This window comes from Apodemus sylvaticus, chromosome 21 (genome assembly GCF_947179515.1).
Source record: "Apodemus sylvaticus chromosome 21, mApoSyl1.1, whole genome shotgun sequence".
In the NCBI taxonomy this organism is placed as follows: Eukaryota; Metazoa; Chordata; class Mammalia; order Rodentia; family Muridae; genus Apodemus; species Apodemus sylvaticus.
The window spans coordinates 46887641-46902250 of record NC_067492.1 but is presented as its reverse complement, the minus strand read 5'-3'; the positions used below and the strand labels follow the sequence as shown (position 1 = coordinate 46902250).

The following is a 14610-nucleotide window of genomic DNA, read 5'->3' as shown; positions in this document are numbered from 1 at the left end:
GTTCGGCCGTTGGCGGCGCTGCTCTCTGTGAGGTGCGTCTACCGGAAAAGTGGAACGAGGGGAGGGTCATGCTGGTGCGGTAACCCTTGGGATTGGACCAGAGAAGTTCCGCGCTCTAACTCCGCCCACCCCGGAGCAAGCTGTTCCAGTCGGAGACTCTAGGGATTGGTTCCCGACAGACCTTTACGAAGCTAAGAGATTATCGTTCCGCCTCCTGTGGACCATGAAGAGGGAGCTTCTCTGATTGGTCGGAGGGTCCAGGCGCGCGCCTGCAGACGCCCCAAGATTGGCTGACGGCTCGAGCCGTCATAGATCCTTAGCGGCGATTGGCTGGAGGGCGGAGCCGGCTATTTGAAGGGAGCGCGCTCACCAGAGAAGCTCTTCAGAGGGAAGAGTTGGGAGTCGCGGCGAGGCTTCGGTCTTGCCGTCCCCCTCCTTCTCTGTCGCAAGTCACTGAAGAAGGCTCCACGGCAGCTGCGGCTCCCGGGCGAGGTGATGGCCAAGGTGTCGGTGCTGAATGTGGCTGTGCTGGAGAACCCGAGCCCTTTCCACAGCCCCTTCCGGTTCGAGATCAGCTTCGAATGCAGCGAGGCCCTGGCTGACGGTGAGGCTGGGCCTGCCTGTGCGGGGACCCCACACCCTCCTGCCCGCGTTTGCGCCACTCCCGGTCTCCCTGGGCCGACCGACTCTCCGTGAGAGCGGCGCCTCCGTGGCGCAGCCCGGGCCTCCCGGTGGTCCCGGCTCTGGACAGTCAGTGCGCATTGTCTCGCGGAGGCCTCGTCACCCTGGGCTGGCGCCGCTTGCGCTTGAGCGTCTTCCTCAGAGGTGTCAGCCCCCGTGGGGTCCCCGCGGCCACGCCCTCTTCCCTGCGGCGGGACCCGGCGGAAGACCCTTCCTCACAGGAAACCTTCCAGCCGGCCTCCCGTGGAAACCCAGCCTCCCTTAGTCCCCTCATCTGTGGCTACGGTTTCCCGCGAGCCCGCCGGGCCCTTTTGTTACCCTGTCTGCCCGAGGCGAGAGCTCCATCCCCGGCTCCCGACAGCACCCTCCCCAGATGTGTCCCCAGCCACGCCCGCTGGCCAGCTGTCACTGCGAGCCCGGCCCGGGGCTGCTTTCTTTACGTCAGTCCCAAACCCCGGCTGAGCTTCCTTCCCCTCCGACGAGATGGGGTGACCTGTCTCCCAGCGCCCGGCCCGGGCCGCCCTCGGCCGGTTCTGACTTGAGCTAGCGCGCAGCGTGCAGCTAACGCAGTGCAGGGAGCCCACCCCTCCTCGCTCCTGATGGGCCCACCTCGTCTGGGGAGGGAGTGGGTGGGCCGGCCAAACGGGTGGGGTCCCGCTGCCCTCAGCTGGGGGGCGCTGGCTTTTGTGGCCCCCTCACAGAGTGACTTAATTCGTCTGTGGGACACAAAGGTGGATGCGGCTCTCGTGTCACCGATGAGAGGGCAAGAGCCATAAAGAGCAAAGGACCTTTCAAATAAATCTGTGAGTCCTCAGCGCCACAGCGCAGGGCGAGGCCTTTCAGAGGGAAGCACTCCACGAGGCCATTTCTCTGCTGAGGGTTGAAGACGCTGTAGCAGCTGAGGAGGTGGAGCTCTGCGAGGCTAGGCCGTGGCAACTGGTGCCTCTTGGGTGGTGTTAAGGCCAGCCACCACACACACACACACACACACACCCCGTTCACTTGGAGCTGCTGTGTGTGCCCGGCTTGGAGCTGCTGTGTGTGCCCGAGTGGGCCAGTGGCTCAGCCTCTCCTGGCTTCTTACTCCTTACGTTTAAGTGAATCTACTTAGGACTAACTATAGAATAAGCTGGGTTAAGTCCTTGCTGGAACAAGGCAGGGTGTAAAGAAATAAATAAATAAAAGGTAGAGTAACAGTGTGGAATAAGATTTATTTGGAAGCCAAGAGGAGATATAAGGAGCTGATAGATTAAGGGATTCACAGTTCCCAGATGCTGAGAGATCAGGTTTCAATCAGCCTGTTTGTGCTCCTTGCATTTAAAAATGGTTGCATGCTCATTGCCTAGTATTACTTTTATTCCTTATTTATAGAATCAGAACAACAAGGCTAGAGTCAGCCTGCTGGTCATGTTTTAATAGGAGCAGGATGATTTTTCCAAGTCAGCCAGATAGTAGAAGTATTATCATTGAAGTGTGTCTCTGAGTTCTGGGTCCAGATTGTTTTTAAATTTTATTTTTTAGTTTAATTTGTTTGTGGGTGTGGGCCAGAGAAACTGCAAGTGGTCTTTCTCATTCCTCTCCACCTTTATATTTTATTTTTTGTGTGTATGTTTTGCCTACATGTATTTATGCCACCACTTGAGTGCTTGATACCCACATAGTTCGGAAGAAGGACTTGGGTGTTCTAGAACTTCAGTTACAGGCTTGAGAGACTCCACGTAGGTGCTAGGAATCTTACCTGGCTTCTAGGGGTGCAGCCAGTGCTCTTAACCCGGGCTGTCTCTCTAACCTTGTCCTACTTATTTAAGACACAGTGTCTCTATAAAACCTGGAGCTCCAATACTGGTAGTCTGGCTGTTTAGTAAGCCAGGGATCCACCATCTCATTCTCCTCAGTAATGGGGTTTTCTTTCCTTTTTTGTTTGTTTTTTGAAACAGGGTCTCACTATATAGTTCTGGCTGGCCTAGAACTTACTCTGGCCTTGAAGTCAAAGATTTGCTTGTCTCTGCCTCCCCAGTGCTGGGATTAAAAGTGTGCACCACCACATGTGACCTCTTTCCTTTCTTTTTTAATTTTATTTTTGTGTCTATGTTGGCGGTGGCATATGCATGGGAGCCTTGGGAAGGCATAGACATCTGATCCTCTATAGCTGGTTTGAGACTCCTGACATAGGTGTTGGGAATCAAATCTGGATCTTTCAGATCAATCCTGGATTCTAGCCTTGAACTATCTCTTCAGCACCCTGATTTCAGGTTCTTAGGTTTTCATGGGAAACACTATCTGCTGAGACATTTAGCCAGCTCCCAGATTCCTTTTCTTTCCTTCAGTACTAGAAAAGGAAGAAAACCTTTACTTTTAGATCTTTTTTTGTTTGCTTATGTGTATTTTGCCAGCATGTATGTATGTGTACCACATGTGCACCTAGTGCCTGCAGAGGCCAGAAGGTGTCAAATTACCTGAACTGGAATTAGAGACAGTTGTGAGCCACTATGTGGGTGCTGGGGATCAAACCTGGGTCCTCTGTAAGATTATCAAGCGTTCTTAAATGCTAAGCCATCTCCCCAGCCCCTACTTGAAAGTTTTATTTAATTTTAACCTCTTTATTTTTTGTGGGGGTGGTAGGGTGTGTGTGTGGTGACTCTTGTTTTTGTGTTAGAAATCAAACCTAGGACTACACACGTGTGCTAAACAGTTGCTCTGCCATTGAGCTGTATCACCAGCTCAACAGTCTATTTTAGGAGAACATATTAGGAATGACCATAGAATTTCTTGTCTTATCAGGACCCTTTGAAAAGATAGAAGAGAGTGTTTTTCCTCTAAGTTATGATGGTTGCTTCTATTCCTTACTCTCTGACTGGCCTGCAATATGGCCTTCATCTTCCTGGCCTCCTTTCCATGAATAGTAGAGAAGTTGTTTCCTTGCATTTTGGCACTTTGTGCTGAAACCTGACAAACCTCTGAAGCCCTGTGGTTACCTCTCTTCAACATCTAGAAGCAGACAGTTCCAAGATACAGGCCTACATTTAGTGGATTTGGCCGAGCTTCCCTCCTCTTCAGTGGAGAATTTCTACTGGTATCAGTTGAAGAAGTCAAAGAAGCCAGATATTGTGCACCAGTGTTGATCTGTGTGATGAACAAAAGACCAGGCAATAATACACAGAAGTTTTAAAAAAAAAAACAGTGCCCAGCTGCACCCCTGTCATGCAAGCAGATACATGAGCTACATAGGGAAGCCTGGTCTCAAAGAAGCAGGAAGTATGGCACTTACCTGTGACTCTAGCTCTCGAGGGGTTGGGGAGAGTGATGACAGGAGGAATGGAAGGTCAAAGCCAAGCTTAGTTTCATAGCAAGTTCTAAGTTAACCTGGGCTACCTGACACTGTCTCAGAAAAGAAAGAAAAAAAGAAGCAATGAAGGAAAAAGCAAGCAAGCAAAGAAGGCCAGAGCATGGTAGTACATACCTTTAGTCCCAGCGCTCAGGAAGCAGAGGCAGGTGGATTGCCAAGGCTAAACAGATCTGTTTTAAGAAATAAAGGAGGGGAAAAAGAAAGGAATAAAGGAATAGGCTGAGGTGTAGATCATTAATTAAGCACTTGTCTAGCATGTGTCAAGTTCTGGATTCTGTCCCGGTGCTGTCTAAAACAAGCTCAGGTAATCTACAAAAAATTTTTACATGTCTTTAGTAAAGCGCTAGGCCGTGGGTTCGGTCCTCAGCTCTGTTTAAAAAAAAAAAAAAAGTGAGCCACTATGCTCTTTTTACATGCTTATATAGAAAGCACTGTAATTACTGTGCCATCTCCCCAGCTCTACATGACTTATTCTTAGTGTCCGAACTATGGAAATAGATGTTATATGCTGTTAAGAGAATACATGAAATGCCTTTAATTCCAGCATTCAAGAGGTGGATCTCAGGCCAGGCAGTGGTGGCGCACGCCTTTAATCCCAATGTTTGGGAGGCAGAGGCAGGCAGATTACTTGAGTTCGAGGCCAGCCTGGTCTACAGAGTGAGTTCCAGGACAGCCAGGGCTGCACAGAGAAACCCTGTCTCGAAAAACCAAAAATAAGAAATTATTTAAAAAAAAAAAAAAGAGGTGGGTCTCTGAGGTCTAGGCTAGCTGGGCCTACATGATGTGAGAATAAACAACAACAACAAAGTTGTACATATTCATGCTCAGTGCAAATTTGTGTGTGTGTGTGTGTGTGTGTGTGTGTGTGTGTGTGTGTGTGGTACTGGGGATGGAACCCAGGCATCATGAATGCTAGATGAGTATTCCACCTCTGGGCTATTCCTCCAGCCCCAGATTGTTTTTCTAATATTTTCTATCTGGTTGGTTAAGTTTATGGTTATATGACCTGCAGGTGCTAAAAGCTGTGTATATTCTGAAGTGAAATCTTTACTTTCTCTCTGTTCAAAACACTGTATCCCAGTGTGAGGAAATGGTTCAGGAAGGACCTGAGTTTGATTGTTGAGCACTCAGGTACAAGCAGGGGAGGAGGAAGGGGTACAGAGAGTTCACTGGCTACCAGTCTAGCTCCAGATTCAATGAGAGACACACATAGGCGCACTCTTGTAATTCCAATACTTGGAAGGCTTGCAGGTATGTTATAAGTTCTGGACTAGCCTACACTATATAGGAAGACTGTGTCATTTGTTCCTTTGTTTTTACACACGTGTATGTATGTGCTAGTGCTTGCAGAGGTCGGAGGACAACCTGCTGGAGTCAGTTCTCTCCTTCAACCTGTGTTTTCTGGAGACTGAGCTGAGTCTTTACATTTTGTGGCAAGTGCCTTAACCCTCAGAGCTATTTCTAAAACCAAACTTTTTTTTTGAGCTATGTCTCACATATTGAGATTAAAGACATATCCAGTGCAATCTATCTTTTGAAGGAAGAAAATATGAAAAAAAACTTCATCAAATTTAAAACGATTGTACTTTATGGGCCCTTGTTTCATCATCTGTTTCTGTAGATTTGATCAGCTCTGACAGTAGCACGTCAGTGTCTTTTGTGGCCTTTTGTGAATTCTTGGGTCTATTTCTGGCCTATGTCAACAGGGGCTCACCATCTGCTGGCTTCCAGCATACACCACAATCTTTCTTTCAATAGTTTTGCCAAAAGTATTGACCTAGACTAAGTAATGTTAGGTGCCTTGGGGACACAAGGAACTATTTTGTGTCAAGCTCTTTTTTGCTTAGCCTTCCCTCCAATACATTAATTAAGTGTATGAATATGTGACACCATGGGGTTTCGGGGGAGCTTGACAGAGCCATCTTAGAAAGTGAGATCAAGCAAGGGTTGCATACTTTTCTGATCTTCCAGAATCATTGATTTTAGAGTGTTACTTTTTATAAAACTAAATCCATGGGTCTTGGAGCATGGCTCAGATGCACAACACTTTTTTGGTATGTGCATGTCTTAAGTTCCACCACCAGCACTCCTCAGAAATAAATAGCCAGGGACAGACAGACAGATTGTTCCATAGTTAGAGCACTGATTGCTCTTCCAGAGAACCCCGGTTTAGTTCCTAGCACCCACATAGTTATTAACTCCTTCTATTTTAATGAGATGACATACCTGTCATCCAGGAAATTTGAAATTTCAATTTTTGTTATAAGTAAGTTCTCACCTCATGTTGGTTTGCCAACATGTTGTGGCATCTATTCTGGGAATTTCCACTTAGACCATATAGTTTTCAAATGAAAGACAAAAACGTGCTGGGCGGTGGTGGCACACGTCTTTAATCCCAGCACTTGGGAGGCAGAGGCAGGCGGATGTCTGAGTTCGAGGCCAGCCTGGTCTACAGAGTGAGTTCCAGGACAGCCAGGACTATACAGAAAAACCCTGTCTCGAAAGAAAAAAAAAAAAAAGAAAGAAAGACAAAAACTTTTACATTTATAATAAGCTTAAAATTGTTAGAGCTGGGCAGATATCAACCAAGTCTTATGTTATTTTGTCTACCTCCCTGTCAGTAACTGAGAACTTGCCATGTTCTGCCTGGGCCGCTCCTACTTCAATAGGCCGGCCCTCATGGTCATGTACTCTGGATCCACCTACCTCATGGTAACTTCTTCCTTCTCTCTCACCATGGTTCCTGCCTGAGACACCAAGCCTTGGACCTGAAGCCCGCCTTCCTCTCTTTTGACCAGCTACATACTGTAGGCATCTTTATTAACCAGTCAGGGATAGCATGGGGAGCAAGGTTTATACAACATGGTATACATGAAGATATGCTCATCTTGGAGCAACCAGATCTTGATACAGAATTTAGCATTTAAATACAAGCAGCACTAGACCAATCCCTTCCAGGACCTCTAATTCCAGCAGACTCAACACCATCTTCTGACCTCTGTGGGTACAGGCACCAAAGAGTACATAGACACACATGCAAGCAAACACCCATACACATAAAAGGAAAGGCACATAAGAAAATAAAGCTTAAAAAAATAAAATAGCTAAATAATTTCCCCAAAATGCTGAGGCTAGAGTTTGAACCTGGTGAACCATGGGCATGGGGTCACCTAGAAAGATCTGGGAGAAATTGTGAAGAAACAAGGGAGTGGATGTATAAAGGAAAGCTTTATGGTTCAGGTAACAAACTCCATAGTATGATCTGATATCTGTGTGCTTCCAGTGTTGGATGCCTGTACCACACCGGACCAAGAGCCAGGCAGCTTCCAAGAGCTCTCCGTGAAAATCTCAGCTTGTGCAACTTTTCCCAGCTGCTGGAGCTAGGGGTTGTGTAATTTCAAAGAGCCTAAAATAAGTTCTGGGTCTGATGCCAAGCTTCTCTGTACTAGCATGACCTTGCTCCTGGTAACACTTGGCCCCCCTACAAGAGGCTATGGGTACCAGGGCTCTCCTGAGATTAATAGGAAGGGTCTCCAGGTACTTTTTCTTTCATCTCTTGTGGGTATACTCCAGGACCGAGCCCCCTTAGTGATAGAGTACAGAGTCAGGTTTTGGAGGTATGCCTTGTCACACACCATTTGCTGGCAGAGCCTCTGTCCCACAATGTGCACAAGTAGGCATGAGTTGGTGCCAAATGTGGACAACTTTGGGACAAGTTGGTTCCCCCCCCCTTCAGCTCTCTGCCTTTCCCCTCCTGCCACCTGGCTCTCCTGCTGGATTGGAATGTGCCACCCTGCCCCAGTTATCGAGGGATCAGCTCTACTAGGTGGCACCAATCCTTCTGTGAAAGAGGATGGCACTTCCTACCCAGAGATCAAGGTAGCCCAACTCCCTGCTGTTCCCTCACAAGCTGATGTCATAGAACTTGAGTCAGTCTCTTCTGCTATATGGTTCCTCTCAGCTATTGAGAGGCCTAAGTTTCCCTGGAGGGCCAGAGTCAAGGTCAATTGGTCGAGTTAGGCCCACAGGAAAAAATGTCTCCATTAAAGTAGATCTTCATATTTGCTCTAATTCAGGACTGTGGTGCCAGAGCCTACTACCCAGCAAACACACCAGTTCATAGGACCTTCTAGTGTATTCAGATTTGCCTAATGTTGACAAGAAGACCTTTGCCTTGCTCTCCTGCTATTTCAGTCCTCAATTCCCTTATCCCCCATGGTCTTGCAGACTTGGAGTGGAAGATCATTTATGTGGGCTCAGCTGAGAGTGAAGAGTTTGATCAGATCCTAGACTCAGTGCTGGTGGGCCCTGTTCCTGCAGGAAGGCATATGTTCGTCTTTCAGGTAAGTAAGTCTTGCCTTGGCCCTTGATTTCCAGAAATGTTTCAGGCTGGAGACAGAGCCAGGACCTGACACACTAGACATGCACTCTACTACTGAGCCACACCCAACCTAGAACCTTCCTCTTTTACCTGAAAGCACACTAGTTTTGGCAGTCAGGTTTAAGTTCAAATCCTTAAACTTGGACTGCTGACACTACTGTAATCCCAGCTGCTCAGGGCGATGAGGTAGGGAGACCACAAGTTCAAGGCCTGTCTGAGCCACATCTCGGTTGACTGCCAGGAGCTGTCTGACTAAAGCTATCTTTTGTCTTTTTTTTTTTTTTTTTTTTTTTTTTAACAGAGCTGAGGACCGAACCCAGGGCCTTGCGCAAGCGCTCTACCACTGAGCTAAATCCCCAACCCCCTGAAGCTATCTTTTAAAGGACCACCATCCTGAACTCACCCAATCTCATCAGTTGTCCTTTCCCTCCCCAGAGGTGGGGACCTCTGGGTCACAGCCCTTAGTGACCACTGGACCACTTATCTGTGATCTGTTCAGAGAAGTTGTATAAAGCCCATAAACATAGTTCATGAATATTGAACTGTTCCCTTAAGGAAGAATAAGGATTAAGAGTTTTTGTTACTTGTTCATCAGCGAGAACTGGGCACAGCAGTATGTACCCAGCACACACAGTTTGGATCCAACCTGAGCTATGCAGTAAGACTGTCTCAAATACCTTACTAGTAAGGGTTGATTCAGGAACTCAGCCAGAAGCACTAACCCATTTCTGAACAAAGCTTACCCAGCACAGATTTTCTCTATCAGTTGCATTTACCCAGATAGCACTTAAGCACTGCATTTGGGGATCTTATGTATTTTGTTATTTGCTGTATGATGTAAATCTTTACTCATTGATTTTTTTTTTTTTTTAGACATCTCATTTGGCATCAGTAAGTTAAACATTTGCATAATGAATCAAGTACTCAGTTTCTATTAAGGGTGGTAGCTGAGTTTAGTGGTACTTAATTTGTAATCTCAGAAAGAGGTAGAAAGATTGCTTCAGGTTCAAGGCTAGCCTAGAGTACACAGCCTGATGCTGTTAAAAAACAGTTAGGCCGGTTGTGGTATACTTTTAATCTGAGCATTAAGGAGGCAGAGGCAGGCAGATTTCTATGAGTTTGAGGCTAGCCAAGGCTACATAGTGAGACCCTGTCTTAGCGGAACAATTATAAGGATGTGTAGTAAAGATGGTGGCGAATATAAAACTCTTAAGTGTTTATATTCTGCCTTGGGATTGTTGGTAGTGTAGCAAAGAAAAGTTCTAGGGGTTTCATGGTTGCCTAACTTTATGTTTCTAGGCCAGGGGAGGGGCAAATATTGTGGTAGCTGGAATGTATAGCAAAACTGTTCAGAAAAAAGGGTCCTTGTGCTGTATTGAAAGCTGAAGCAAGAAGGCCAAGTCGCCCCTAGTTTGGCCCCATGTTGGAACCTGAGCATAGGGTTCTTCCTTGCTCTGTACATGTCTGTAAGCAATTATGAAAATACTACACTTGTCCATTTTGAAGTTTCTAGATGTATCAAGTTGCCAGATTTGTAAACTCAGAACCAGTGAATACAAAGATGGGCTGTGACTTCTGATTATTGCTATGTCCATCACCGTCCTCCCACTGCTTTCCCTATTTCAAAGTACCTGCCCTCACACACTCCTACCTCTGAAGCCCACTGAGCCCGGTGCTCACAGCCAAGGCCTACTAGCAGAGCATGCAACTTGGCCATGAACAGGCCCCTCTGATGGTGCTCAGCTGGGCGGTGGTTCTGGTTAAGGGTCTGTGTTTTCATTTGTATTGGTTTCTTATTGCACCAACATAGCTGTTCCATCCAAAACCAGACACCCTTCTCTGCTGCTGGGTTTAGGCTACTGCCCTTCTCCAGGCTGACTCCTGCCTGGCCTCCCTACTTCTGCCACAGCCCTTCTGCAGCCAGACCTCTATATGCTGCTGGTCTTTTCAGACCTTACCTCCTGCTAAGCACTGCTCTTTCCCAAGCCTTTAATTGACCTAGCAGGTCACCTGACCAGCTTCATCTCCTCATCAGTCACCTTGTACACCATAATCCACCTGAACACCTGTGTCTCCTAATCAAGTTCAGTTTTTAATTTTTTATTATTATTACTAGGGACTAAAGAAGGAAGACAGGCCTCTGTATGCTGGGCATGCATGCTGCTAAATCAGATTCACCATCTCTTTATAGTCATCTGTATAATCAGTTTGTCAAGTCTCACTTCATTGGTAGTCTTTGTGTTAATGACATTTGGGCATGATTGGCAGTGCTAAAGCGCAGGATATGTGTCTTTCTAGGCTGATGCCCCAAACCCATCCCTCATTCCTGAGACGGACGCCGTGGGTGTGACTGTGGTTCTCATCACCTGCACCTACCATGGACAAGAGTTCATCCGTGTGGGCTACTATGTCAACAATGAGTACCCAAACCCAGAGCTTCGGGAGAACCCACCCCCAAAGCCAGACTTCTCTCAGGTGGGGCCTGTCTCTGCACCTCTGCTTCAGACAGGCCAATTCCCTTACAGTTGAGGAGGGGTGGGAGCCAAGGTCACTCGAGGTTAACAGGCCATGCTGTCTCTGCAGTGCTAAGTGAGAGCTAGAATACAGTAAGTCTTTTCTTCTGGAGCCATGCCTAACAGAATGAGGACTAGAGCTAGGTGCAGTGGAGCACACTGACCTCAGCAGCCCAGCCCTCAGAAAGTTAAGCCAGGAGTATCATAAGTTAGAGGCGAGCCTCATCTATATGAGTTCCAGACCAACCTAGGCTACATAATAGCAAGTCCCTGTTTCTAGGTGTGTAGGGGTTAGGGAGGATCGGAAAGATAGCTCAGTGGAGCACTGGCTGCTCTTCAGAGGACCTGGGTTTGATTCCTAGCATCCATGTGGTAGCTTATAGCCACCTGTAATTTCAATTCCAGGGGAATATATGCTTTCTTCTGACTTCCACATGGATCAGGTATATACATGACAAACAGACATCTCAATAGCAAAAACATTCATACAATAAAAATAAAGATATTAAAAGAAAAAGAGAGAAAATGGGCTGGAGAGATGACTCAGTGGTTAAGAAACTTGTTGCTCTTCCAGAGAACCTAGGTTCAATTCCCAGCACCCACATGGTGGCACATAACCAACTTTGACTCCTGTTTTAGGGAATCCATGCTCTCTTCTGACCTCCAGAGGCACGTATATGGGACAACCAAATACCATACATAGTGTTTTTTAAAAAATCAAATAAACCAGGCATGGTAGTACATACCTCTAACCCCAGTACTTGGGGGTTAAAGCACATAGGGAGACACAGGCAGATCTCATGGGTTCAAGGCTACCCTCGTCTACATAGTGCCATGCCAGCCAGGGCTACATGGGCTACATAGTTGAGACCCTCTCTCAAAACAAAACAACGCCAAACCAAATGAACAAAGCTAAGCTAAACCAGGATGAGAAGGCCGTATTCCTACCCAGAGTGTATGAGCATCTCTAGGGCTCTGCATCTGAGCAGCAGGAGCCCTTGAGTCTGCTCTCAGACTTAAAGTGAAGGTCTGAGGGAATAATGAACACTGAGGATATGGGGGCTGACACTCTTTTTCTTACTACAGCTACAGCGGAACATCTTGGCCTCTAACCCCCGGGTGACCCGATTCCATATCAACTGGGACAACAATTCAGACAGGCTGGAAGCCATAGAAAATCAGGACCCCAATGTGGACTTCGGCCTTCCCCTCAGTTGCACTCCTGTCAAAAGCTTGGGCCTCCCTAACTGCATTCCAGGCCTCCTCCCTGAGAACTCCATGGATTGCATCTGACAGGGGGGCCAGATAGGGCTCAGTAGGACCGTGGCAGTCTCCTTGCACACCTGGAGGGGACCTACAAGCCCTCAGTCAGACATGCTTGGTCATCTCAAGGATTTGGGAACCACCAGCTGTCTCCAGGCCTGTCAGCCCCAAGAAAAAAATGGGCCCCAATCTCCTCCATTCAGGTCCAGAAGAATCATCTCACTTATGACCTACTGACCTCTAAAAAGCAGGTACTTGTGTTGCTCATTCTTTGTGTCATTTTTCCTTATATATTATCAATTTCTATGAGATGCTCTCTGACACCACCTGCCTTGAGGCTTGCTTAGGTAGTGCCTGGCTAGCACTGCCAGAGGCTATCATTCCTTCCAGCTCTAGTTCTTGGAGGCTCAGGCAAGGAAGGAGTCTTGGTTAGAAGGCCAACTCAATACAACAGCTGTCCTTTCAGAGTGTATAGGACATTCAGTCTAACTACTACTACAAAACTCCCCAAAGGTGAGCCCCCCCAGGCCAATGAGGGATGTCAGATCCTTTGGTCACAGCCACCTTCTCATTTCCTGACTGAGCCTGGCTTTCTGAGAGGATTGCCCTGGGTAGGAGATATATTGGAGGTTCTCTACATGCATTCTGGCCCCATGGAGTCATCAGGGTTTGCTTTGATCACATGTTCATTCTCCTGCAATACCCAAATACTCTGGGATAAAGGAGGTAGTTAGCAGGCTGACCTGAAAAACTCCCATTCCATCCACCTCTACCCTAAGCCCTTGGTTTCCTTGCTGCTACATGTATGGTATTGTGATTGCAGTGTGTATATTAAAAGGTTTTATATTAAAAGTTTTGGTTGGCTTAAAAATAAAAACACTTCATCTAGATTGTTCTCCTTTATTTTCTCCCCCCTCCCCCACCCATCCACTCACACAAAGCAGACCTGGGAGTCACTATGTAGACCAGAGATCTACCTACCTCTGCCTCTGCCTCTGGAGTGCTAGGATTAAAAGTGTACAGTACCATACCTGGAAAAGGGTTGTTTTAATATTTTTTTGTTCTTTGTTGTTGTTGTTTTGTTTTTCATTAGGGTTTATTGGTGGTGATGGTGGTTTTGGGGGTTTGGTTTGGTCTTGTGGGGGGTGGGTGGGAGGGGGGATGGGTTGGTTTTTTGTTTTGTTTTTTAGTTTTTTGAGACAGAGTTTCTCTAGCTATCCTGGAACTTAATCTGAGACCAGGCTGGCCTCAAACTCAGAAATCTACTTACCTTTGCCTCCCATGTGCTGGGATTAAGGGAATGCCCTACCTTGCCTGGATTAAAACTTTTTTAGCCGGGCGGTGGTGGCACACGCCTGTAATCCCAGCACTCTGGGAGGCAGAGGCAGGCGGATCTCTGAGTTCGAGGCCAGCCTGGTCTACAGAGTGAGTTCTAGGACAGCCAGGGCTACACAGAGAAACCCTGTCTATAAAAGAACCAAATCCAAAAAAAAAAAAAAAAAAAAAAAACCTTTTTAAAATTTTTATGTGCTTTGGGTATTTTGCCTGAGTACCGCTTGAGCACCTGGTGTCTGCAGAGACCAGAAGAGGACTTTGGAGCTTCTAGAAGTGACTGTGCATCTCCATGTGGAAGCTGGGAATTGAACCCATCCTCCAGACAAGTAGCCAGTGCTCTTAAGTCATCTGGTGCCTGTACATTTTTGTGATAGGCTGTTTATTTTTTGTCCTCCTGTGGCTAAATGGAGGCACTTTCACTTTTGTCACTTTCGTGTCATGAGTAACTTCTTGTCCTTACAGTGGCTGGACCTTCTCCCTTTTCTTTTTTTTTTTTTTTTTTTTTTTTCTTCTCCCTTTTCTTGATCCCCTGATTTCAGTCTCAACTGGTTGTACAGTTTGCACCACAATTTGAGGGTCAAAGCCTATTTTTCTTTGCCTAATTTTTTTTTTTTTTTTTGGTTTTGTTTTGTCCAAGCTTAAGTATACCAGCTGTTCAACAGATGATGGCCAGTGATTTTTCTCACTCTGACCTTGACCCACAGGCACAGAGCAACATTGTGACCCAAGGACACACATAGCCACAATTTAGATAATTTTACTTAGCTGTGGCAAAACTCCCCAAATCAGAGATGGAGCATTTGTCTGTTCAGCCAGCTATCATAATCCAGAGGAACCGTACTCTCTGGCAGGGTCCTTTCCCCCTAGGGGACTGCAGCTGACCTAGTAGCAGGAGAACATACAGTTGCTGGCTTAGAAGCAGTGTGTGCACGGTTGCAGTGAGTCTATGGGCATATGTAATTCAGAGTCAACTACCCTTTGGAGTCCGGGAGAGGTAGCTCATTGTCCTCTCAGCACCTTCCACTCTGGCCACCTCTATTACAGAGTTCTGGTGAGGGTGGGGGTAATTTTGTTTGCAAGAGCACATTTAG

At 46.8% G+C, this 14610-nt stretch overlaps 1 protein-coding gene across 1 annotated transcript; it reads left to right on the top strand.

Annotated features, from left to right (window-relative positions):
* Positions 1-344: 344 nt before the first annotated feature.
* Asf1b (anti-silencing function 1B histone chaperone) lies at positions 345-13072 on the top strand. The gene is made up of 4 exons (XM_052166721.1): positions 345-604; positions 8255-8370; positions 10707-10883; positions 12008-13072. Exons 1-4 carry the CDS (start codon positions 496-498, stop codon positions 12212-12214), a joined length of 609 nt encoding a protein of 202 aa, XP_052022681.1. The 5' UTR covers positions 345-495; the 3' UTR covers positions 12215-13072.
* The last annotated feature ends 1538 nt before the right edge of the window (positions 13073-14610 follow it).